Source organism: Anas platyrhynchos, chromosome 11 (assembly GCF_047663525.1).
Source record: "Anas platyrhynchos isolate ZD024472 breed Pekin duck chromosome 11, IASCAAS_PekinDuck_T2T, whole genome shotgun sequence".
NCBI classification, from domain to species: Eukaryota; Metazoa; Chordata; class Aves; order Anseriformes; family Anatidae; genus Anas; species Anas platyrhynchos.
In genome coordinates this window covers 8166618-8194320 of record NC_092597.1, presented here as the reverse complement: position 1 = coordinate 8194320, position 27703 = coordinate 8166618, and the positions used below count along the sequence as shown (strand labels likewise).

General features: G+C 38.4%; 1 protein-coding gene and 1 long non-coding RNA gene across 4 annotated transcripts in view; one reads left to right on the top strand and one right to left on the bottom strand.

Moving 5' to 3' along the window:
• The window catches only part of THSD4 (thrombospondin type 1 domain containing 4), a 297164-nt gene that overhangs the window by 233841 nt on the left and 35620 nt on the right, over positions 1 to 27703 (top strand). For all 3 annotated transcript variants that reach the window (XM_005025428.6, XM_027467115.3, XM_013104946.5), the window contains one exon: positions 1393 to 1597. In XM_005025428.6, the coding sequence (XP_005025485.2) occupies positions 1393 to 1597 (205 nt within the window). The remainder of the gene's footprint in view (positions 1 to 1392; positions 1598 to 27703) is intronic.
• Positions 3173 to 8627, bottom strand: LOC140003420 (uncharacterized). The gene is made up of 3 exons (XR_011811994.1): positions 8239 to 8627; positions 6978 to 7062; positions 3173 to 4285 (listed from the first exon to the last, which is right to left on the bottom strand). It is a non-coding gene; the product is annotated as an uncharacterized lncRNA (long non-coding RNA).

Sequence of the window (27703 nt, the reverse complement as noted above, 5' to 3'; positions counted from 1 at the left end):
AAATTATATTGTATGATTCTAATGATCTAATTCCTGTGTTCAAGTAAACACGTTACTTTGTTAGTAAGGGAAGTGTATTTTAAGGCAAAACACAAAATTGACATTCATGATGCTAAGATTTCTGCCATGCAAGGCAAGTACAAGATGTTAAACCAAATATTTCTCTTTAAATCAAAAATCACTGAAATCATGGAACAATCTGCTCACAGTAGATTTGATAGGATACACCAGGTACTGAGTTATCAGGTTATCCCGCCATGAAATGCAGTGCTTGGGAATTGTCTTCGTACTCTTGCTCCATGACAAGCATCATTGTCAAGCCCTTTATGATCCTGGCAGTGATGAGTTAGATGGTTTTATCTGTGATTCTTGGATTGTCATAAAAAACTTTTTGGGTGTTAAATATTTATGTTGGAACTAAACAGACTCTGGCTTTCAGTTTAGAACATTTTTTGCAGCAAGGGCCAAGTGTTAGTATTGGGAATGGAAAGAAATACAGTGATGTCAAGGCACAAGAAACTCCCTATATTACGACTTGGTGGTATCAAAAAACTTTCTTTCTTCCCCTTCTTACTTGGCTATTTGCTTACAGGAAAAGCATAAACCAATAATGAACCTTTTTATTTTATCAAATATTTGCAAGTATTGTTGAGAATTTGAAATAATAGAGCAACACTCTGTCTGTTATTGAACAGTTTCCGTCAAGGTATCACATTTCATGAAGTATGTGATAGGCTTCTGTTCTTCTGTTCTGGCTCATAGAATATTTCTTTCTTATTTGAATGGAAATGAGAAGTTCTTGTGCATGTGTGCAACTGGCTGTTACGGAGTTGGCTGAAGACTGGATTGTGCCACTCTTCTCCTCAGTGCGTGGGACGATAGCTTCTATGCTGTCTGGGCATGGTATAAAGACTTCTGGAAATCTTTTCTGTCGAAAATAGTCTCAGTACTCATTTTTGGAGGAAATTAAGATGACACTGCATATAAAGAAGGTCTACTTGTGTAAAAAGCACATTTGGGGTCATAACAGAATTACTGATCTACTTGATCTCTTTCCTGACTAGTAGCTCCAGAAGCTGCATTGTTAAGAGATTATTGGTATGACAGTTGTAATCAGGAAAGATAAATGCATTAGTGATATTTAGCATGTTCTTGCATTTTTGGTAACAAACTGTAAAAAACAGTAGGCTAACTTGAAATCCCTGAGTCTGTGAAACCTCTATTTCTTATTGCTTTTCTTCATGCAGAAGAACAAGGGAAGAATTGCTGAAGTAATAATTCAGAAAATCTTCAGGATTTAATCTTCTATAAAAGTCATGCTGTCCTCTGTTGTTATGCCTGAAGTCTGCAGTTGTAAGATCTTGGAAAAATAAATCTTATTTTATTTTGCAGAGCATTGGCTGTGATGACTATCTGGGTTCAGACAAGGTGATTGACAAGTGTGGAATATGTGGAGGGGACAACACCGCTTGCAAGGTTGTGTCTGGAGTTTTCAAACACACGCTAACAAATCTTGGCTATCACAAGATAGTGGAAATTCCTGAAGGAGCTACTAAAATCAACATTACCGAGATGTCAAAGAGCAACAACTATTTGGGTAAGTTGTATCTCAGTGAACAAAACATTCTTTGTGAGCTAGTGCAACTGGGTGGAGGGCTCTAAGTAGTGTGAAACAGATGTCACAAAATGAAAAGGAAGCTCATTAAATGGGCATTTTGATCAGAACTAACTCACAGTTTATAATTCTGTCTTGAACTTGCATGTCAGACGCTGTGGATCTGTTACCATCATTCCCTGTCCATATGAACTGTTTTTGTCATTTCCTATTAGTTGACTTATTGTTGTGATTATGCTCCTCACATTGTAAACCTAGTCTGAACGTAGAAGGGTCCAGCAAAGGGGCATGCACATTGATGTGAAGTATATCAAAGTTCTTAGAGGAGAAAAGAGCATTTTCTGATTGCCTAAGAATGGCAGTTCTTTTAACATGAAAAGTACACCGAAATTGTATTGAGATAATGTGACCTTGGGGTGGTATTCTCAGAACACAAGATTACTTATATAGTTGTTTATACTGAAGCAGGTTCTTAATGCAAAACCATAGAGGATCCTGGAATATTATATTGACATCATGGAGTCTTGCGATGTATTTCTCAAGCTGTATAGCATGCTGCAAATTAGAGATTATGTGGAAACTCCTGCAGATGTACTTCTGTCTTGTGTGCACTTGTGAACTGTTCTGTTTCCCTGTTATACCCTCACATGTTCCCAGTTTACAGAGCCCTTAGTTTGTTTACATTCGTGCTTCTGTTTGGGAGCCAATGTTGCTGACTGGTCTGGGAGAAAAGAGTCAGTTCAGATTTTTAATTCCCCCCCTCCCCACCACTTTAATTGCTGTTCATCTGTTAGTCCGTCCTTAGAGCTCTTTTAAGAATTACCATGGCAAAAAATAAAAATGTAGCTACACCAGACCTTTATTGCAAGCTCCATGTCCTTTTTACTAGAACTATCCAGATGTACTGGAAGTTTAAAATCCCAGAATTCTTTTTGACAGCTGCTTTATCTCACTTCTGGTTGTTAAGTATCTTGGCTACGACTCAAGTTGCTCAAGTATAAGAAAGTGAAGTGCTCATTATTGAATCCTCTCCCTCTCCTTCTCCTGTTTCTGTTGGTTTTACAGAAACATCTGCCTGTAGATGGGAGTTTATTACGGGAAGCAGAGTGTACTATAATGCAAACTCCATAAATTTACCAAAAATCTGACCCTTCAAAAGTGAAGAAATAATATAAGCCACACACAGTCCACAAATGACAAAAGTTCGAGACCACTTGTAGGGTGAACTGATTATCAGTCCTGATTTGTCATGGTTTCATTCAAATATCTTTTGGATGCAGTATACACCTGTACACATCAGCATTCATTTTTTCATGTGAACACTAACTTGTTGGATGATGAAAGCAAACAATTGTTCTGTCTAAAGAGCTTCTACAGACACTGTATTTGGTAGCAAATGGGTGAGAATGCAGCTTATTTGGCAGGCCAGTGAAAGTTGCTACATTACTGATCTATAAAATCATGAAACTGAATATAATTTTTTTGACAGATTTACATGTCAGTATCTGAAAAACAGCAGGCAGAAAAGTTCCCTTAGTGATATTAAAAATGTTCTGAGCCACATGAACATTTTTGGAATTGGCAGGACAGAAAAATAGTAACGTTTGCTTAAAAATAAAGACTGTTGGCATGTATGGGAAAGTTCCAAGGTTTTTCTTTCCCATGCTACTCCTTATCCCCTGAGCTCTTTGTTTATGCCATCGTCTTTTTTTTTCCCTTTTTTATCCATTACATATGTTTCATTTTAAAGCTGCTGGTATGGACTTAGTCTGCTAAATTTACCAGCTCCCTCCTGTTATGGATTCTTGGTGCTGCAGTTCCTTCCAGAAGGACTCCAGCCTCTCTGCTTACTCTATAACATTATAAACTCAGTTTGTCAAGGTGGGTGTAGTTGCTCCAGGACAGGAATGAACACAGATCAGAAAACTGAAACTAGAAAAAGGTCTACCAAGCATTGTAGCATTGCAGCAGTGAAATGGTAATTGCAAATTGTGTTTTTGGCCTATTAGTGGGCACACATTTCGCACTGATATGAAAGCATTCAAAATGTAGGTGTTGACAGTTTTATGGATCACAAAACCTTGGCACAGCTGGGAAAATTGACAACTCAGATCTGGTATTTACTGGTTTATCAGTATTTATTGTAATAAGCAGAGGTCATGAATCTTCAAAATGGCAAATAGTCTTTAATTCTTCCTTATGCTGCAGCAACAACAAAAGTATCAGCCAAGCAGTCATTCCTTTAAGCATGCACTTGAGTGCTTTGCAAAACTGAAATTTCAGGTCCCTGTTCTGTCATAGTCCAACTGTAGCCATGAGAACTGCTTGTAAGCAGTATGCTTCTTGTGAAGAATATTAGTTCAGTTGTTTTTGTTTCTTTTTCCTTTCACTTTTTACATTTCATGGTTTATTCTATGCAAAATCATGAATCAGCTCAAGGTCACTCAATTTTTTTTTTTTGAAAGATGTCAGCAGATGTTCCTGGGAATCTGAGTTATCCTGCTTGTCTCTGTTCCGGAGACCATCTGAGTTCCACGTGGTTTCATTAAACAGTTTTTACACAGTTAAACACCTCTTCACTGCTTTGTTGAAAGTACTAAGCAATCAAGCAGCCAGGAAAGTGTGTTTTTCACTAGGAAGTATTTCAGATTTCTGTAAAATCAGGAGGTGCTAGAAAAAGCAGACAAAGAAAGTTTATGGTTTTGTTGTTGTTTTTAGAGTTTCAAACTCAACTAAGAGTCCTGAACACCTGAAAGTTTCTCCATACTGCATTTGTGAACTTTCCTCTTATAATCCGTTGGTCATTGTTGCAAAACCTGCAACCCTTGTAAAAAGTCTAGTTTTAGTGATGATGCTGAAAATGATGGAGATGGGCTGTCTCAGTGGATGTTCAAGCATATTTCATGTAACTTTACAACAGATGGTTTACAGAATCTACCAAATCGTAGATTTCTTGTGCATCTAGTGACCTATGCTATTTTAGATGAAGTATTTTTTCCCTGGAGACAGCTTGTATTTTTTGTTTGTCCAGTTTTGGTATTAACCAGCCTAAAAAATAGCTATTAACAACTATTCATAGTGCATTAATCAGTCTGTATATTTACTCTAGTAGTTTGAAGCAGAAGCTACATACATGTATTACAATGTAGGTTTACACTCCATAACATCTAAACAAGGCTATAGACTGTACAGTTCTGAGCTACTTTTGAGGAGCAAGTCATTCCATACATAGTTTTCAGCAATATTTTCTTCTTGGCTGATCTGTTAGACCTTTGGGCAACAACTGCTGACCTTAGACAGACTTTTCCATTGGCAAAGCACTTCGATCACATGCTAGTCTTGTATAGGAAAGAGACAAAGACATACTTTTTATCCCACTGGTAATCAACAGCTGGCCAGTTCTCATACACTGAAATGGGAAGTTTGCCATCAAGTTAAGTAGGGCCATGATACCTTAAGTGGGACCAGTAAGTTTCAGCACTTATGCTGCAAAACATGTTTTTTTAATAAATATTCTAGCATCTTTGGGATTGCTATTTGGGTAATGGCAAAAATGTAAATCCAAATAATATGAACCTGTTGTCATTATTTAGAAAGTGCTTTTTTGTATGGTGGGTGTTGTGAATCTAATTTAAAGATGCTGATTGTTACTCATAGCTGTAGCCTTAACAGCAAGAGCACACAATGGGAAGGAGGTAGAAACAGTAAAAAATGAAAATTAGCCTAATCAAAGAATGAAAGATATGGTGGTTGAAAATGAAGTGTTTGGAAATACGGTGACCATGTGTAGTGAACTTACTATGATCAGAAAGAATCTGGTAGTTTCTGACTCTGCGGACTTGTGACTCTGAAATGCAGTTCTCGAAAAGTACCAACTGTTTGCCATCATTAGCAGTAAACGATTATGAGACCTTATGGAAGGGAAAGTTTATATATTAGAGCTTTGGCAGGTCTCTTAACATTTTGTGCCCTACATGAATGCTATGTACTGCAGAGATATTTTATGGGGAAATTTATATAACTGCTAATTGTAAAGCTTTTTTTGGTTCCTTCATGGTATGTAATTGTGTATTTCGATTTTGTTTTTATGGCATTAAGTTATTTCATTTATTAAATAAGATTAGATCTTTGAATCTAATCTGTTTTCCATGCTTTCTGTAAAAATGATTCTTGGCTTTCTAGCACCTCCTCTTAGCATATGCCAGGATACAGTATTCGTGACTGAAATAAGAGGTATACGTTATTGTTTGTTGGTTTTTGATTAAGTAGAAGACCAAGAGATTTTAATGATGTTCTTGTGAATATTAGTCTGAACCTGAATATGGATTTAAGGAATTAGTCATATGAAAACAACAGTGGCTGATACTAAAGGGACTGTGAAAATCTTATCTGAAAAATATTTTGATTCAGAATCCCCTGCAGCACAGACAACATTCAAACAGCATGGCTCATGATGAAATACCATTAGCATCTCTTGAGCTTAAAATAACATTTTGAAATCAATTTAGGGATTCAAATTTCCAGCAAATAAAGGAGTTGGATTAGAACATGGGGAGAGAATTTAGAACATAAGCATTGTTAGAGGCTCCACTGTATCGCATGTGGTCATATGAAAAGTTTTATAATTTATATGTAATCACTCATGACAAAGCCATTGATTTGCTTGATGTGGTGCTATTTAGATCAATTGCTACACTTAATTATTGATTTTATTTAATTGGTCTTACTGAATATTATTATTTTGGTCTTATTAGTCTTACGTTATTCTACTTTGCAAGACAATAATGAGGTTGCTGTGCAAAAACATTGCAACAGATACATTACAGTAATATAGAGAAGAGAGGTCATGCATATGAATTTTCAGGGTTAGGAATTAATGTGCAAGAATATGCAAGAGAAAAGGTTTTGTTTGGTTGTTTTTTTCCTCGGTTACCATATATACAAGAGATCGGTATGCAGAAAACTTCTATATTACAGTGCTTTGGTGCATGTTAGGTTCAGTGGCTGTCCCAAATCAGTAGTGACAGCTGCCAGTGAACTATTAATAATCCATCCATTTCTGTGCAGAAACAAATTTTGCAATTTCTTCCTTTGAGTTTACAAAGTAGAGCAACCCAAACCTATACTATTACGTGCGTTTATTGTGATGGATTTGTGAGTTCCCCACAGGGACTTGTACGTTATATTGTGGTGTACGTTCCTCATCGAGTGCATCTCTATATATGTCAGTGGATGCGTTGGAGTTGGAGTGTCTCTCTCTCACATTCACAGCTTACTGTATGCATTACTTATAAACTATGTAACTACAATATTTAGGTTAGAAGAACTGTTTGTTTTTTGTTTTTGTTTTTGTTTTTTTTACCTTTTGTCCTTGTTTCTCTCGCCTGTTCTCTGCTGGAGTTAAACAGCAAAGACATGTTGTACAAATGAAGGAAATTTTCTCCAAACTGTGAAGAAAAGATGTAAAGAATCACTTCTTAAGTATGCTGCAAGTAAGCACAGAAAGATGAAACCTTAAGGAAATTTTGGAGTAAATTATTATTAGCTGAACAGGCAGTTGAAACCTCTCTGTAAAGTTAACCATGACATTTTGAATTAATATTCCTTAAATACGCTTTTTATTAGTAGGAATTCTAGCAAATCTGCTTTGTAGTTATTTCTGAATATTGAACTGAATAGTCCAGAACTGCTACAGAGAAAGAGGAAAACCTCTTTTTTTTAGAAAATATTTTCAGAAACAAGCATTCCTTTAAATCATGGTAATAGTAATATCAACTGATAACTTCTGCTTATTTGCTTCTGTTTTATGCTCCTCTCCACTCTGAAGCTTATGTCTTTTTCTGCAGTGCTTCAAACTTTGCTTTTGGTCAGAAATTTTCTGATTCTGCATAATGGACACACATAATAGAAGCTTAACCAATTTTGGAGCATCTCAACAGGTTCAATTCTGTATGAGTTTTAGAAGAATTTTTGAATTACAGTCCTTAACATAGTCTCAAAACAATTTTCTGTGGAGAGAGATTCTTTCACTAGAATATTTGTCTTATTGTAGCCAGTGTGTTGTATTTGGCTAGGGTGACTACTAAAACCCTCAAAGTCGTTAAGACTTTGGATGAAATTCAACCCTGGTGTTAATGAATTCAACTCCACTGAATTCAAGTTGCTCAAGAATCTTACCTAGTCTAATGACCTGTAGTTGAACCAGAATATATCTGGGATGTTATTCTTTGCTGACCATATATTTTTTTCAATACTTGTGTTGCTTAAATAATTCCATGTTAAAGTTTCTGGCAAGGTTATCTTACTATAGTAAGTTCCGAGGTGACCTTTGCCCATCTGGCTTCATTAAACAGCGTGCTGACACCTAACACTCTGTGTAGTGATCTGTTGGGTTCCAGGCACATTTTGAAAACACAGAAGAAATGCATTCTCAATGTATGAAAAGGAATGAACTAGCTTTTAAGTGGCAGAGCTTAAAAAAGAGCAGACCATGTTACTTCTCTGGGTGAAGGGAAATACTCTTGTCCCTGGCTTCAAGAAAGTTGCTAAAGTTTTAATGGCTGAGTTAACCTCTGTAGCACAGCTTTCTAGCACTGTCTTACAAAGCAGTCTTCCGCACGTACCTTGCCATTGGTGTTTTCTCATACAGACTTCTGAAGGAGTTTCTCCTTGCTTGCTGATTGCAGATCTGCTGGGAGAGAGCCCTTAAACTGGGGTGCTGAGAGAGAAGCCTGGGCGCCTGACCTGGGTGACTGGTGGCTTTCCATTTCTCCTGATTCTCAAGGAGAGTTCTCTGTGTTGCTTCTTTTTTCAGGTACATAGCTTCCTGGCCTTTTTGTTCTCTTTTTACTCTGCATCTTGAAGAATAGGAATATCTTTTCCTAGCACCCAGTGGCTAGGCTTTCTAGCTCATACGGGCTCACTGATGACAGCAGTCATGACCAGTTTTGGAACCCATAGTGTTTTTGTTTCCTGTGTTTCCTGGTTCTGTCAGCATTTGACAAAAGCGGTGTTATTTTTTTTTCTCCCGTTTGCTTGTAAGCAATGTTCCTATAAAAACAGCTATCACTACAGCAGCACACCAGCTGAAGCCTGCTGTTGCTTTGATGATCTGCCCTGCAAATACATCATCTGAACGATGGCCAGCAGCAATGAGTCCCACTGAGGTGCTTGGTTCATAAGTTCTGTATTAAAGGAATGTGTTGTGTTTTTCTTCCTTCCCTTGAAATATGGAAAGGTTGTTTTGAACAGAAGGGAAAGGGATAAAGGGAAGTATGCAAAATAGTGAAACTCAGAAAGGCTGGCTGTTCAGTTTGGCTTGTAAAGCACCCAGCAGTCTGGTTGCTTATATAACTTTCCAAACCCCCTTGGCCTGGAAGCCTCTGGAGAACTAACTCTGTTGCAAGACTTTTGGTATTTCCTGCTTCTTGTCAGACCCCCAAATCTTTAATTTCAGCTTTTCTTGCAATGTTTGGATTATACTTATGTTTCCAGTTATGGACAAAACCAAGGAACTTGGATGCAACATTTCAAAGAAAATGCATGAAAAAAGTGAGAGATGGGCAAAGAAACTTGAACAACAGAGAAAGTTTTAATTTATCTAAACCCAGTTAATCTGAACTTTATAGATCTCAAATCTTTCTATTTGTCTTTGTTTTCTAGTTGATGACCATCAGGTTGCTCTGTTTGGTTTTGTGTGCTGGAGCATCTGCAGGACTTTGAAATGTCCTTTGAAATGTTTCAGAATTCTTCATCCTTTTCTGCTTGTTTTTTTTTTTTCCACCACTTGGACGTAATACAGGCTCATGCTATCTTTCTTACAGTAGCATGAAATAGAGAAAGCTTTTCTCTTCATCTTCCATGTCGTGACTGTACTTATTCACGTTCATTTCTGGAGGTACTGTTTTGTATACTGTAATTTGTTTACTTCCTTAGGGATTACAGTAGTCCATGTGCAGAACACATTTAACATTTAAAAACTTAACAACAGTATTACTTAATAAGAGTTACACCTCAGTATAGACACTACAAGTAATACATGATAGAACATCTGTACATACTTCCTTGTGTCAGTGTCCTCACCACTGCTGGGATCTCTTTGGCTTCCTGTCAGGCCTGTTAAGGGGATCCATGTCCTTGCCTCTTGCATATGTTTTTTTTTCTGGAACATGGATTCTCCTCTCACTAATTCCGCTGACTTCCTGCTCTCACTCCATTCTTCTTTTGGCTGTAAGATGGCCAACAAGGGGCCATTTTTGGATTGGTGTGCGTCCTTTGGAAATCATTAGTTTTGTGAGTTGATCAAAGTCCCTCAATAATTATCTGTTGCTTAGTTATTTTCTTACCTGGAGTAAATACTACTTTGCCTAAGATTCTTCTTTTTTAAAGTTGTAATCACAGTGTAGTGATCTTACCTCTCTAGTTGTGTGTTAGATACAATACTATCCCTCCTTAAAAAAAAAAAAAAATTAAAAATGACTTTTGTACTCAGACCCAGCTGTACACAATGACTGAACAAGACCAGTCCAAATTCATAAGCTATCCATAGACAAATTCCCAAATCAGATCAAAACATATTTCTTCTTTTTCTTGCCAAGAGGAGGTGTTGTTACTTATTTAAATAGTTGTTCAAATGCTACAGAACAAAACTTAAGAAAAAATGTCTGAGAACCTGGTTTCAATTGTCTTTGACATTTCTAAACAGCATTCTTTGATTCCCTAATCTTATTTTATTCTGAGCAAAATTCTCTTTTGGATAGCAAAACCCCTCTTTCTTTGTTCCTTAAGTGTACCTTGATCTAGTCAGATAGAATATGTTCTGACATCACTGATTCTATAGAAGAAATATTTTTATCTTTTTTTATTGCTGTTGTTGCTTCTCTGATTTTAGGCTGAACTTCTGAGTTTCAGCATTTTTGTTTCTTACCCTTTCTTAAATCTCTTTCAGTAAAATAATCGGCCAGTAGAAATTCTACATGATTAGTGGCTTCATGGTTGTATCCAATAAAGAGACTTCATATGCAGAGAATATTTTTACATTGCAGCATTAAATTCCAAAAGAAATCCAAGGCTTTCCTAATACACGGTATATATGGGGATTTAAAACTTGATTTATAGACTGTGTGATTGAGTTAGTCAAGGGAGATTAAACTTTATCCTTTATTTCTTAACTTGTTCAGTGTCTTTGTTTTCTACCGAGTATTACTTCAAGTGCTTTGTGTCGGAAAAATGTTGGCACTTAAAGGCCTTACAGCTCCAATCGTCCTTTTGTGTCTGTACCTGTGGTAGAGGTAGTTACCCACAGTCAAGGCTCCTTTTATTTTATAGATGTTTTATAATTAAACTGCTGTAATTCCAAAAATGTCGATAGTGTGCCTTCGTTCTGGATCTGATGAATGTCTGCTGCAAGATTAGATGTTTTTAGGTGAGCTCCTTAGCAAAGGTGGCCAGCTGGCAGCACTAACCTGAGCGTGGCTTAGGGGCCTTGAGATAGAAAAGTTTGAATATCATCTGGTCATAAAACAGCAATCAACACTGAAAGAAAGACGGAAATTTCCATTTAAAATAATCACACAAAAAAAAGCTCATGAAAGCAACACATTGCAACAGTCAATGCTTTAACCCCGGCTCAATACCGATGTTCCTGCCCAGGGTCCCGGAGACACTGAGGTGAAGAGTCAGGCCTGGGGCTGTCCCCGCACACCGGTCACAACAGCGAGATGGGGCCAGAGGCAGGGCAAGACACGAGGGTGCAACGTACCTCTGAGGCCCAGTCAGGAGAAAGGTCCAGGGGTGCTATGGCATCAGATCAGGACCATCTAGAGGGGACACCTATATTGAAATGGAGCCCTAGGCCCTGTAGGGTGGCAGGGGGTGGGGGTGAAGGCCCCAGGAGAGGCTGGTTGGCATGGTTAAGGCATATTGGTGCATGTAGGGCCCCGCCAGAAGCTGTCAGTGATGGAGAAGCACACTTGTGCTGAGCTTGTGGAGTCCTCAGATGACAAAAGTGAATTTAATCTGGAGCAGGGGGTTGCAGCAGCCAGAGCACAGATTCAAGAAATAATCATGTCATGGTAGAAGAGTATTTTTTTTTCATGAAACTTATTATTAGACCCAAATGGCTTGGGTTTTGCTTTTTAAAGAAAGGACTGAAACAGCAGCAGGACTTTCTTTGGGGCAATATCATCAGATTTTAGTGCTAAGTCAAATACTCGATATGGACAAAGAGGTTGCACTGTCAGCAGGGATGGGCTCTGTGGAAACAGCAATTAAAAAAGGCAGTGGCAAAAAGTAAGCAAAGTAATAATCTTTTCAAATGAACATGCCTTCAGGACCGAACTCTGCATATTAAACTCTCAGATAAGCAGTACATAATATCTTTTTTGTTATCTCCACATAAACATCGTGTTGTTTATCTTTGGCATAATGAGCACTGTTTTTCTCAATATTTGGATTACAGTCATACTTGAATCTCTGGTTTATTAAGTTAGATATCTGTCTTCTTTTCTAAGGGTAATTCAGGCAGCTTCCCCCCCTCCACGCACACACACGCACATGCACGCACACTTTCTGCTAATAAACATAGCAGGTAAACAGCTGCTTCCCTGAGCAGAAGTAGTCTACCCAAAACATGAGAACATTTATGAGAAGTAATAGCAGAGCTCTGGAAATCTTGGGGAAGGGATACATTTTTATTGGCAAAAAGAGGCTCTGTCATTTTTCTTCTAAATTGCTTGTAAGGACCTAAGGCAACAATGTCTTAGGGCATAATGTGTCTGCAGATGTTCAGTCAGTCTGCAGAATAAAGATTCCTTCAATAAGTGGAATTATAAGTTTACTGTTGAATTTCTGTCATAACACTTCATCATTCTCTTTTAGGTTTGTATTCCAGAAGGCTGGGGGGATTGATTTTTCCTTAAGTGTCTGGCAGAGCCAGGAGAGGTTTTTATATATCCAGAATGATAACTTGCTCTGATTTTTTTGTTGTTTCTACCAAATACTATTTCATTCTTTCCCCAAACCTAATTAATACAGGGGAATGACAAGCTGGGAGGATTGATTTGAGCTTCAATTTGCATTGTAAGCAGATAAGACTTGGTTGTCGTATTGAAAAAAGAAAGAAAAAAGTATGATGCAGTCTTAAATATTTGTTAAGAATTTGTAAGTTTTTCACCACTGCAATTTTCTGTCATATTTTTAACATAAGTAGAATTCACAAGACTTTTCAAGTGTCGTAGAAAAAAAGCATGTTATCCTAAGAACATACCAGTTTCTTCCAATTATATATATTTATTTATTTATATATACATACATACGATGAACATGGTAGGTAGTTTTATTTAAAAAGATAAAACATTCTATTAATGTGGTTGAATTAATCTTGAGTTGCATTGTACTGATGGTGGCCCTTCTGAGTGCTTTTTTGTAACAAACTGCATGTGGTAGTTCACGTGTCATGGGAGGTGTGTTCCCATAACCCAGCGAGAAGTATGCCCGCTGACTGTACAGCAAAGAAAAGCAGCATTTTCACAAGCTGTTAGGTGGGTGCAGCTTGTGTCTTTGCTCTTTGCTGTTGTGGTTTAACCTGGTGGGCAGCTCAGCACCACACAGCCCCCCACACACGGTGGGATGGGGGAGAGAATCGGGGTGGGGGAGAATGGTAAAAACTTGTGGTTTGAGATAAAGACAGTTCAATAGGATGGAAAAGGAAGGGAACCAAATAAAAGACTATACAGGGCCAGTGCTGTACAGTACAGTTGCCCACCACCTGCTGCCTGATGCCCAGCCTGTCCCTGAGCAGTGCCAGCTCCCCCCGTTGTGTTGCAGAGCAGGACATTGCGTGCCGTGGGCCATCCCTTTGGGTCTGTCCTGGGTCTGTCCCCTCCCGGCTGCTGGGGCACCTCCCGGCCCCTCGCTGGCAGGGCAGCACCAGGAGCAGGAAAGGCCTTGGCTCTGTGCAAGGCTGCTCAGAAACAACTGAAATGCCAGCGTGCTATCAGCATTGTTCTCATCCTCAATACAAAACACGGCACCACACCAGTCCCTGGGAAGAAAATTAACTCCATCCCAGCCAAAAGTAGGATATTTGCCTTTATTTATCTTTACTTAACAGACTCTGAAACAAGCACACTAACAAGAAGAGCACAATGCTATTGTAAAATAAAACCAGACAGTTATTTCAGCAATTCAGACACTTCAGAAGAGCATGACTTTCTGTATGCACCTTGGAAAATGAACACTTTTTTAATATTTGTTGAGAATCAGGTGAGGCTGACACCTTACGATGTTTGATACTGTATCCTGCCAGTCATGTTCCTTAGTTAGATTTTGTTGGCTGGAGCTGAGAGTTGAACTGAGAAACAAGGCAAATAAGGAATCTTAATGTCCATTGTTCTCTGTTGTTTTTCAGTTCAGAATACATACTATGTCTTTAGCATCCCTCCTTCCTTGCATATATTTTTGAAGTATCTGAAAAAAGATGGAACAGTTCAGTAACCTACCTTTGAGATTCTCTAAAGCCTCAGAAGGACAAAACACAGGGAGTGTGGAATGGGATGTAAGCATTTGAGTTTTGTTTCAATTCCATCTCTCCTTCAGATGAAGTAATGGCAACTTAACCCATCTCTGGAGGTGAATGGATGGTTTTTTGCAGTCTGTTGTCTTTATCACTTCTTTTAAGCAGAAAGCAGTGGTAACGTGATCAGGATTCCTATGAAATCCACACAATCCAGCATATCAGAACTCAGCTACGCCACAGAATTACAGATAGGTATATTTCCATTAGCCTTAATCTGCAGGTGCTGGTGAGTGCTCTGAAGAATTTTAGAGACCTCCTTAGTATTAGGAGTTACTAAATCATCTCTTAGATCGTAAAATAATCTGGAACAGAGAGTGCTGCAAGTAAAGATAAATGAATACTGTTACGGAGGAGACAGCATGTAACTGTGTAAGGAGGCCTCATCATTTATTTACTATTACCTTAGTATATTTACTTCATGTATTGGAGGATGTAGATTTTCCTGGTGAACATGGTGTAATTAGTCATAGATGTAACTGCTGTTGTCTTATTTTGACTTGGTTGAATTGTGCAATTTTCATTTAGTATCTCTGAGTTTTCATCATGTCTTGGAGGTAGAATAGATTAACAAGATTGAACAGTAAGCACTGAACGTGGCATCTGCTCGTACAAGAGTCATTATCCGATGCTCATTCCTTCTGGCATACCCGGGTCTTAAAGTTGGTGCAGGCTATATACATAAAGTAAAATTCTCTTTGGATTTAGATTTTAACAAGGGTTAAAAACTACATGTTACTTTTTTTTTTTGTTTATTTGCATGTGTGTGTGGTGTTTTTTTTGTTTTCTTTTTTTTTTTCCTTTCCTCCTCAAGTACAAAGCAGCCTGTCCCAGGGCCCTCGCCCCATAAAAATTACTGAAAAACAGCTTTTAATATCCAGATGGCAGTTCTCAGGTCTTTCTCTTCTTTCCTGGGAAGACAGCTCAGTAACACCACTTGTAAGAATTAATCTTCTACTCTACCTCATTGTGCACAATAATGGGGGTTTGTTGTCCTGCATACATCCTAACTCTGGCAACTTAAGGTGTTTTTAATTGTCTAATGTACTTAAGTGTCTGAAGTAGGGGTACTGTTCTTGCATGCTGTGTGTGAGAGAAATTATACCAACCTTTTACAAAGTGCTGGCTTTCACAAGATGTTGCTTTTATTACCAAGATGACAGTGAAGGTGCTACCAAAGGCTGCATGCTTGCATTCCCAGCAGAAATGACTAGGAGGATTCGGTTGGTTTACATGTTTATTTTGAACCTCTTGACTGTCATCATAACAGCTTTCTCAGAGTCCAAATCAGTATGAGAAAAATCCTAGAACTGATCTCCTTCTGAGGAAATGCAGTAAGAGGCCAGACCTTTCCTCTTGGGCAAGGCTTAGTATGCATGCTGCCTCTGCGTGGAAGCAGAGCTGCCCCAGTTTCTCATTCTTTGGAAGGCTCCCAGGCTTTAATAGATTATTAAGATGTTCCAAAAGTTTTAAAAGGCAGTGTCTTGAAATTCTAATAATCAATGTCAGTGTAGTTGTTCAGTGCTTACAATCCATTCAGCATGGTAAGGAGTTTCAAAGAGGAGGTGAGAGCAGTGATTAAAATTTGCTGTGCAAGGCTGCCCTCCTTTACCTTCTCTCTGTGGTGCTTTCTACTGAAATCCACCGGTGTATGGGTTTGTATTTCATGCCTCCTTCCAGAATTTGGCTGCTGAAACAAAAGCTCCTTGGTTCCTTGAGAAAAGCATCTCAGAAAGTACTTCTTATCTTCAAAGTGTTTTTCTGACATTAATTAATTGGATCCTCACGATCCTGTGAGCAGGATAAGGAGCAGCCTGAAAATGCCCATTAAGCACTCCTACTGCAATGAACTGTGTTAAACACCTTTGGAGCCTAGCTGGATAAAAGTGTTTTCTCTACTGCCCAAAAAACTTTAGAAGTGTTTGAAAAGAAGTGCACAAAAATTAAAAATGCTTTTGAACTTTCAGCAGACTTTTATGCGTATGTGCTTGTGGATGTAAAAAAGCTGCTGTTCAAACAAGCAGGGGCAGATCCTCAGCAGCTTGTAAATTACAATGGTGCCATTGATTTCATTGCAACTGTGCTGCCTTAGACGAGCTGAAAGGCCTGGCTCTTTGCTTAGGAAGTAAAGCAATATGTAGTAACACCTGATCTGAATAAAGAGCTTTAAAACCTAATAATAATAGTAATAATACCTATAATGAAGATATACTTGCAAACACATGGAATAGATTTTGTGTGAGACAGAGTCAAGAGAAAGACACGTTAAATGAATGGAAAAGAAAGTCAAAACAAAACAAGTCATCAGTGTTTGTGGGCATACTGTAGTATGAAAATGGAAAATATTTTATCTTCCCACTGAATTACCAAACATTCCTTCTTCTCTCGAGTGACCAGTATTCTAAACCGTATCTGACAATAAGTCATTGTAAAGGGAGCCAATTCGTGTTTTGGCATTTAGGGTGGGACTTGTTTCTGTCTTCACTGAAGTTAATCAACAAATTCTGTTAACTGCTGAAGTTACTGTGTGCATCTTTGATAGGATAATAAATGAAAAAATGCACCTTTGAAACTCACTGAACTTCGAATATGTGCATGTCAATATCACCCAGAAAGATCTTTAATATCTAGTTTGCATAATACATTGTCAACTCATGCTCAGATATTTTCTCTAGAAGTTAAAGCCCTTAAATAATGGAAGAATGGAAGGACGTTTGGAAGGAAATCAGTTTAGAAGGAAAATAATTGTCAACAAAGTAGTCTGTGAACTTGGAAATACTGAAACGCAGTTTGGTTAAATGCAGACAGGTAAATATGTCATACTGAAGACTCTGAATACTATTTCAGTCTGCCAATCTACATGAGAAATCTTACCTTGATTGTATTGGATTTGTGGTAGCTTTCTATTTAGTGCAGACAGAAACAAACCAAGAAGAAGGGAGAACAACTCTTGGATAAATTATTGCTCTGCTATGTTCTGTATGTTATGTAAAGCTGTGCTTGCAGTAACGTACTGTTACCTCTGTGGTTTCTGGTTGGTAGTGACCAGAGCGATGGTAGGAATCTTTGAAGGTAACTCAGAACTCGGTAATTTTGTCTTTGAACAGGTTTTATCATGCATATATTACCGGCTCCCATGCCTGTATGTATGTACAAACACACACACACAAAGAGAAACTGCAGCATTTGGGCAATACATACAGAAGATCTTCATCCTCTAGAAGTCTAATCCAGTTGTGCGTTGCCCTGTTTCTTCTGCCTTCATATTCCCACCCTGCATTATTGATTGTGAGTCTGGGCACTGACGATCCTTTGCTGCTTACAGCATCAGTTGCTGGATAAAGTGCAAGCTTCCTGCCGTTCTCAAATGGAATGATGATAGAAGTCTGTGTCCCAGAGTGATGAACACTGAGCTCAGGTTTGCTGAGGCTCCGAGCGTCCATCATTTCTCCATGACTGAAAAAGGCATTTCAAAGCCTCAGTCTTTCTCTTCACATGATGTAGTTAGAATTGGGAAGAAACGGTGTGCTTGGATGATGTCTTTGAAATAAGTATTGAACTTTGCCTTTCACAGAAACTCCACTAGCTGATTATCTGGGCAGCAGCAGTGAGCATCAGGGAACTTCACTGTTCAGAGAACAGTATTTGCTGCTTTTTGGCAATGTGTGTTATGCCAGTGAAAGCCATTATGTGTGCTGCTCAGCCAGTACGCTATTTATATTGCAGTGGTTTGCAGTATTATTCCATGTCTTTAACTTTTTTTTTTTTTTTTTTCAGCAGAAGAGCCTGTCACTGCAGATGTATGCAATGATTTTGTTGGCTTGAATGGAAAAAATACTGTTATTGGATCAGCTGGTTTTGGTTTCTTTGGATGGGGTGGGCAGGGTTTGTGCTTTAGTTTAAATTTTTGGCAGCTAGTCATAGAATTTAAAAATGAGAAAAAGAAGAAACAAAAGGAGCAGAGAAAGCAAAGTAGATGCAAATTGAAAGGAAGAATAATGGGAAACACCAAAACCCAATCAAACAGAATCTCACTCTACCAATGTGTTCTTTAAATTGCTAGGAAGAATTTTGATCTGGATTTACATATTTATCAAAAGTCATGAAATAGATATCTCTGGATCGCTCCTTCCTTGGATTAGTAATAATCATCTCCGATAAAGACTTCTTGGGTTCATATAATTTATTTGAACTTACGCATTTTTAAAAATATGCATGACTCAGTAGCTTTAATGAATGAACATATCTCAACTTCATTCCTTAATGTTCTATAACTAACCCAGCCCTGCAAACCTGGACCAGTCCTATGAATGTAACGTCTAACTTATGGTAGTCATTATGGTCTAGCCCACAAAGGTCTGGGTTAAAAAGATTCATTTCTCTGTATTCACCGATAAAACCTATCTATATTCACCCCGATAAAACCTTTGTTCTTATCTTGAGATAGAGATTGAGATAGGTCATTTAGAACTTAAAAACTTTGTCTTCTGGTAAGAAAGTTACGCTGTCATTTTGTAGTGTGAGGTATTTTTTAGAGGTGTTTAACCTCTCCTTACAGTAGTTAGTTGCTTTGTCTGTTTGTTTGTAACTGAAAGCCAGTTTGTGACTTTTGGGGGGAAGATGTTTAACAAGCTCTTGACCCATAGGCATAATTCCTAAGAAGATACATTTATAGCAAATGTGGGTAAGATGTTCCCAGCTGAGTATCAAGCTAGATGTACATTTAAAAATGTATAAAGTGAAAAAGTCATTAAAAAAAATCCCTAAAAATCTAAGCAATCTGAACAATGCTGTCTGAAACGTAGAAAAGATAGGTCATATAATATTAAGTTTAAATAAGATGAAGGCTCTAAATCATGATAAACACAGCACAAGACACTGAAAAAAAAACCACAGACTTTTCAGTTGTACAGTATTAGAGTAGGCTTGGAAGGATGTAGGGGAGGGTCAGGCTGGGTGTTAGGAGAAGGTTCTTCACCGAGAGGGTGGTCGGGCACTGACCCAGGCTCCCCAGGGCAGTGGTCACGGCACTGAGCCTGTAGGAGCTCAAGAAGCATTTGGGTAATACTTTCAGACAGGTGGTAGTCCCATCTGGAGCCAGGAGTTGGACTTGAAGATCCTTGTAGGTCCCTTCCATCTCAGAGTACTCTATGATTCAGTGATACTTTTTTATATTTCTGAAAAAGTGTTATTGGAGAAGATTATGTTTATCAAACTTTAATCCAAATTAATCCGAGACATATAGAAAAATAATATTTTTCTTTTCTAAGGTGCAGTTAAAAAGGAGAAATAAGAGTTTGGTTTCTGAAATGTTGAATACTTCGTGTTCAACATGGTAAATGCATTGTGGTCATGTTTCCTGGCTCAGGAGCACATGCTTAGCCCGTTGTTGCTACTGAGATTCCCCTAGCTGCTCTGGAAAATCTGGGTCTGCGTTAGTCCGTGTGTGTAGCAATCTCTGCTCTGTGCATTGACCAGGAGACCTACAGGACTAGAAGTGGAGGGTCTAGAAGATTGCACTTGAGGCATACTAACAGCATAACTGTCTGCAGAACACCTTGCAAGAGATCTACCTGCACAGTGTAGGTGGAAGAAAATAAACAGCTCCTTGGTAAAGGAAGGAAAAAGCAGCTTTCCCGTTATTTAGCCATGTATTCTGTATCATGTTTCCCACATAAGCTTTAAAAAACTTCAGCGTAGTTTCTAATGGCAAAATAATTATATAGTTTGTACTGATGGTATTTAAATCATTTTCTTCTGTTATCTAATCAGAATCTGGACTCCATTGCTTTATGTATGCTGCAGACAAAATACTGCAATTAATTATCTCTTCTTATTTAGTGATGGACTCAGAACTTGCAAGTTCCTATTTTCCATGTTATGAGGTTAAAGTTTGACCAGAGAAAAAAATTGCTTCCTTAGCTCTGTAGTTTAGGAATAAGTAACAACGATAGAATGAGAAGCAATGCACTGAAATGATTTGTATTTGGCATAGACCTCTGCTTTCCATGAAATAATTTAGTCATATTCTTTCTTGTTCTTGGACCTATAACACTGATCAATACAATGAGATGATTTCCACTGTTGCCATGTCCATGGGTTGCTGGGCTTCCCTCCCTGTGTCAGTTGTGTGTATCACCTGGTTTGATAGCTTCGTGAAATACATGTCAAATCAGTTTAGTCCCAGAGCATATTCTTTTTTAATGTTCAAATGTGTTGACTGCCTATGAGATGACATAAACAGTAACATATGTAGAACTGCCCTGAGCCTCGTGGCCAGAAAATAGTGTATGAGAAAGTGGATACCAATGCTGAATTGACTTGCTGTATTTCCAGCTTTCCTCCGTCCACCCAGCTTATTGTGCCAGGAATTCATCTTCTGGCAAAGCGTTCTCAGGTAAATGGAGACACCCTTCCACTGATGTATGTATTATTTTTCTTTGCTAAGAGCCAAATACTCGGGAGGGTCTGTAATAAATCAGTGTTGTTTTAAGCTGAAGACCAAGATTTACTACGTTGTTGTCAGCTTGTATTGGAAGGGAGAACAAGTGAAGAATTTAACATTTCTACAGGGCTGAACCAGTTCCACGGGCAGCAGAACAAGGTCTGTCTGGTTTGGGCTGTATCCAGTATCTGTACTGTAATGGCCACTGAATGAATCAAAGCCTGCCTTCTCCCACCCTCTGCTCTCTCACTTCGGTGTGGTAACTTGGGTCTCTGTGCCCTGCGTGCTGGGCCTGCTTCTCATCTCCGTGTCCGCTGAGCGGCCGGCTGGCTGGCCTGGCGCTACAGAGAGCTTTTGGACCCCGCCGTTACCTGCTTTGCAGTAGGACAAAACTACTTTGGATCTCCACTCTATCCAGTTGTCTGCATTTGTTCAAATATTACTGCGTTTGAGACTCAGCACCTTTGTCAGGCTTGCTGGCAGTCAGAAAGTAGGTGGTGTAGAAGCTCCCCGGGGAGAAGGACTGAGAGATGTTGAGCCAGAGGAAGATGCTTCTAAACTAGGGCACCCAAGAATGCTTTGCAGCTCGCATAACTGTGTGTTTTGAGTTACAGTATTCAACTTTACCACACAATGCATCCAAAATTCTTGAAAAATTCCACTTGAAATTCAAAACAGCTTAGAAATATTCATCAGTTCCAGCTTTCATTGCTAGGAATTAAAACTATTTAGCAAACAAAAGGAGCGGTTATAATTCTGTTTCAACTTTTGATTATCATGAGATACAGCGCGGTTTTTCTCCAGAGATATCACAATCTGCTGTTTTCACTTAGCTGTCTCATAACTATTCGAGTTCTTGGCAATTGCCAGGAGTGCAAGGACTTACAAAACATTTCTCATTATGCCAGCTGGAGAAAAGAATGGGATATTTGCACATGTGCCTTTTACTAATCTGGCCATTCTGACTGAAGTGGTGTCTAGATTAGAAGATAATGCAATTGCATTTATCCACCCATAGGATTTGGGCCAAATGTGTGCTGAGTTTCTCTGCTGGACTAACTAATGTGCAGCTGAGCTGTGCCAGAAGGCTCAGCTATCACTTTCAGAGACAATAACAGCCAGTTCCATCAACTTCTGAAATATAAGAACCAGATTCTAACTGAAATTATGCAAGTTAGCCAAATACCATAATCTGTAGGTTCTGTGGAAGTTGCATGGTTACAGTATCACATGCTGCACTGGAAACGTATCCCTCCTGGAGACTACAAGTTTCCAGTCCTGAACATTGTTTGTTATTTCTTATTGCTGTTATTTCTTAATTCTCGGTTTACAGCTATTACCAGTAAGGAGTACTTCCTGCCGTTACTGAGGTATGGTAGAAAATATGCTGCTAAAAATTCAAACCGTGCTTTTTCATTGGGAAAAGATACTGTAATCCTTGTGAAGCCTTATAGCAGCTGAAGTTCTGTGGTGGCCACTTACAAACTTCAGTGTTAGCTATGCCCTGCCTTCTTTAAAGAAAGAAATTAGAGATGTGTAAATAACAATATGAAAAAGCACAACTACAAGTTACATGTGTGTGACACTGCTGATCAGTTCTTAAGCTATTCTGAATGACAACAGTTACTTCAAGGTAGTGTGTTTCTAAAACAGAATTTCAGATTTGCAACTGCATCTGCATTTCGTATATTTTCTTCATAGATACAAAACGTGCATAATTCCTACTCCATTCCTCTATTCTTCAGTGCTGTTCTTTATCTTCTCCCCGTTTCATTCGGTCTACGGTTGTGCGAGCCCGTCCGTCCTTCCTCTGCAGTATTTTCAGAACAGACCTGAAAAATGGTAAAATTATATGCCATCGAAAGCTGCATAATATTTACACTGACTTTTGTAGAATTGGGAATTTGGTCATTTCCTCCCGTCCTTTCTACTCCAGAGAAATAACTGTGTAAGTCAAGAGAGGACTATCTTTTTATGGATTATTTTAATAGAATTTAGCAAAAATGTATTTGAGATTGATAATTAGGGATTATTGCTAGGTAAAACTAAAAGGAAATATAAACATTCTTTATCATGTACTGTCATTGTGTAGGTTAATTGTGTAAGCCTTGTAGTTTAATTCATTGACAGAATGATAGGAAATCTGCCTCTGACTGTGTTCAGTTTTGGGCCTCTCTCTACATGAAAGATACAGAGTTGCGGGAATGTGTTCAGAGAAGAGCAGTGAAGCTGTGAGGGACTGTAAAGTGGCACTTCTGAGGAGCAGGGGCAGAAGAACTGGGGCTGCTTGGTCTGGAGAACAGGAGGCTGAGGGGAGTGCCCTTTCTTCATGGAAACGGCGGTGGTGAGGCACTGAACAGGCTGCCCAGGGAAGTGGTGGAGTCCCCATCCTTGGAGGTACTTAAGAGATGTGTGGGTGCGGTGCTTGGGCCATGGTTTAGTGACTTGGTAGCGTTAGGCTGACAGTTGTACTTGATGATCTTAAGGATCCTTTCTAACCTAAATGATTCTATGATTCTATTTTTAACTGTGTGACTCTTACCTTCACCAGATACTGTGTTGGCCTTTTGATAACCTGTCTCCTACATTCCCTCAAGCATGAAGTGCTGAAACAGACTACTCATAAATTATAATGACAGTGTTTAGGAGTGATGCCATTTGTCTTATGATTTATACTCATTATATTCCATTCACTGCGATGCAAACTGGAAATCAAAACACCCTTGATGGAGAATCATATTGTCATGTCTTTAATTGTGCTAGTGGTTTTGGGGATCCTGACACACAGTAGTATTTGCATATGTAGTTAACAACATAGCTTTAAAAATATCTGCCTGCTCTCCTGACTTCAGTAAAGCATATCATGCTAAAGAGGACTAAATGGGTGGAGTTTTGTGCTAAAGACCTAGTAAGCATTACACTAGTATGAAGATAAATCTCATTCCTCTCATTTCATCTTATTCTTTCATTTGCTTCCCACGTAAAATACTGGTATGTTGTATAAGAAAGGCTTTTAGAAACTCATTGTATCCTCAGGGTAAGTTATTTAGAGTCATATCTCAACATTGGATAATCTCGCATCCATGGAACTCACTTCCTGTGGAAAGCATGGCTATTATGTAAACATTATTAATTCTATACTTACAACTAGCAATATAGTGACTATATATGACTAGTAGTATTAAAAGTTATCAGTTGTTCAAAAATTAAGGACACCCATTTGAAAAATGTGAAAAGTCTTTTTCTTAATTCAATGTTAAAAAGGAGAAGCAATAGTAGAATAAAAATTGAAAATTAAACCCAAGATGAAATGAGGAGTGCCTTCACCTTGCCATGGAAGAATTGCACAAATGGTGAAATTCTGCTTTAATTTCCCTTCCTACTTGCATCATCTAATCTGTTTCATGAACACCCTGTTTCAGAAGTTGCATCTCATATATAGACATATTTTTACCATCTTTCTTAGTAGCTGGGTGAGTATAAGATTTTTTTTAAAAAAATCCTCTGATCAGTCAACACTACTATTTTTATCTGTTTTCAGAAAGTCCTTGGATTTTCAGTACTGCATAGTTTTCCCCAGGAGGATTAAGTATGATATGTGTGAAAGCAATCGTGACATAGCAGCACAGTAAATTCTACATTCAGTATAGAGTACAAGTCACTGGCCTTGTATATATAATCACCATGTCGCTGTATGCATGTTCTGTATTAACTTGCATATATCAGAGTATCAGAGGTTAAAGTGTGAGAATAGTGTAGTCAGCATGTTTGCTTCATTTTGCTTCTTATTTCATCAAAAAGACTTAGAAAATAGAAAGAGTAGACTTGCTAATGTGTTTTTGTTTCATTTGACTGTTACCAATACGTGTCAGGAAAGGCCGTAAAAAAACATAGGGAGACATTCCAGCCTCTTTGGATAGAAGCAAAAGATGAATACCCTTCTGTAACATGCAGATTAGCTCTGAAATTTATTTGAAGACTTTATTGAAAGCTCTTGAGGCTGAATTCTGCTGTAGTGACTGGGCCTGAAATAGATCGTATGGCTATATGATAAATCAGTTCTGTTTCTCAAAGCCCATATAATTTATTGCATCAATAGTTAATTTTCTGCTTTGTTGCCCCAGCATTTTCGTTGCTGATGCATCAGCATGGCTTTTGGAATCAGAAATGTGAAGGAATAGACATAACTGGATGAAGAGGGAGCTGCATCAGCAGGGGAAAATTAAGCAGTTTAATGAATACTCCAAAGGGAAAATGACTCACTGCTGCCATGGCAAAAAATGAGCATTTGTGTTTATACTAATTAACTGGGAAACTTTACCTTTATGCAACTAAGTAGCGTTTTCTTTTGGCAGTTTGAAAAATGAGGATTTTTTTATGGGAGATGTTGCCTGAGATGAGCTGTGAGAACAGACACCTGAGGAACTCAAAGCAAGATGAAACTGCTCTCTCTGAGGACAAACTCAGAACTGTCACGAAAGAAAGACTTGATGTTGACAGCAGTATTTTTATATGACACTTCGTTGTTGCTGCTGCTTTAGTCGTTTTTTGATAAACTGATATATAGAGAGAAAAAAAAAGAGAAAATTATACAAGTGAACCAAATTGTCTTGCCATTGTAAAGGAAACTTGGGAAATACCTGCCCAAAAATAGCAAGTTTAACAAAAGGCTGAGACAGGATGTATCAAAACTACTTATGTATCTGTGTCAAATTTGGGAAGTACTTGTGACCACTGCTCTTTCAGGAAAACAACAGACATTCATGAAACAATATTTTCGAAGTCCTATTTTGATGCAATTAAATTTCAAATTCGGTCAACATTTCTCAGAATCAGACTAGATAAGTTAAGGCTCTGAAAGCAAGAGTGAACCATTTCATTCTCTGTCTTTGTTTGCTGAGCTAGTAGACCTAGTACAGCTGTAGATAGTATAGAAAGAGCCACCAGTTGTCTGGTTTTAGACCAGTTCTAACACTGAGCAAGGGAGCTCAGAAGGTTGTCAGAAAATCTAACATGAAAAACTGGGAGAATGTGCTTCTACTTCAGGCAACAAATGCTTGGAAAAGTTGACAATAATAATTTGTGTCCCATTAATGCGCCGTTGAAGTTGCTGAAACATCTCAGTGCGTAATGCAGAATCAAAATGTAGATTGATCGCAGCATACAACTGACAAAGCACAAAATGCCCTCGTAGTTTAGCTTTATTAATTCATTAGTGTTGGATTCACTTGTAACATAGTCATAAAGACAAAAGAAAAAAGGTTTTCAAACTGTAGGATATTCCCAGAGAAGCATAAGTATTTTAAACTAGTCAGATGATTTTGCACTAAAAACACGGTTAAATGAAATAAAGAAGACAGGAGGAGAAGGCCTTCAAGAACTATCTTCACAAATGTGTTCTGAAAGCATTTTATGTATTTATGTCCTTGAAAGTAATTGAATTCTGAACATCTCAGCACTAGGTGATGGCACGAAATCCAGGAAAGGAAATTGCCCAGAAACTGAAGTAGAACTGGCAGTGGTATTTTTAGTAATCCTTCCGGATGAATTGCAGAAAAGTGGCCAAGCAAGATGAATAGCAAAAAGTAAAGGAACTTGGAAGGAATTGGAAGTAATGTAGTTGGTGTATACTGTGACTTATGGATTATTTCTAGGTTGTGGTAAATATGGTAAGTTTATTTAATGATGTAAAATGTATATTCTGTACTGCAGGTCTGATAGCCATGAAAGCACACTACGTTTTATAATAGTGAGCAGTTTAAATTAAACGAACAAAAAAAATAGTTGTATCTGAAGTTGTCTTCAAGTACTATTGTAGAGCGGGTTTTACAGTCTGTGCACGTTAAGAAGCAGTGAGTTATTTTAGTGAGTTATATTGCAAGTCTTGCAGCATGGCACCTGGTCAGCAGGCTGTAAACTTGTGCTAGTCAGAGTTAGTGGGCAGCTCGATGCAGTCCAGCTGTTGGACTTTTCCCAGTCTCTCTTACAATTGCATTTCACACTAACAATTTATGTACTGTTTTTCAATTTTTACCGTGAAACTAACTTTTTTATTTCACATGCAATTTCACTGAAGAGCATCTTTACAGTTTTTACAAGATGCACCATTCTGCCCTGTTTTTTTTTTTTGTTGTTGTTTTCTTTTTTCTCCTGTGTGTGTGTTTTTTGTTTGTTTGGTTGGTTGGTTTTTTAAATCCAGTATGTAAATATTTTAGATTTGTCTCTGAAAGATCCATATAACCAGTTTTCCTACATGAAAAATAAATAGTAGAAGCTGTGTGTTTCTTTTGCTCCTTTCATCATAGTGCTTATTCAGAAGTGGTCATGTTATTTGCTGCAGCTGTTTCTGGGCAATTTCTCTGAAGATGCTGGGAAGGCCTTGCTTGCTTCTAAAGAAAACGAGTGTAGCCAAAACATTCTAAAACATTAATTCAACTTAAATGGCAAGAGAAAACTTAAATGCTTATTGAAGTAAAACATGAAAAATGTGCTCTGAATGTGGCAAGTCAAGTGAAAATCATTGTGGTGGGTTGTAAAAAATAAGACAGTTGCTACACTTTCCCTGAGACACGTTGGTTTAATTGGCAGCTGCAAAACAAATGAGGCTGGAGAGTGCCATACATCCGACCCACTCACCTCTTCTAGCTGCCTCTATTACAGAAGTTTATCACCTTACTTTTTACCATGTTTTATCGCTCCTTGACTTGAATCTTGAGTGTGTCTGCAGCTTGTCAAGGTCCCCTGGAGTGAATTACCAGTGGGACATTTGCAATTTACTTCAGCAGCACAAGTCTTCACTTTGTTTCCCACTGACCTCACGTGCCAGCATGCAGTCAGCTCCCAGAAGAGAACTGCTCTTCCACGGGGGCATCGTGCGTGCTCACGTCAGAGCTTGCACGTCCCTCGTCATGCTGGAGTGCTGCTCCCTTTGCTGGTGGGTAGCCACGTTTTTGCTTTATTGTTTTTCTGCTTCTCTCCGTTTGAGTCGGGACACTTTATTATTGTTTTAATATACAGGAAATAACTTTGGTCCTGTCTGTCTGAAGTCTCTATGTGGTTTGGAAAGCAA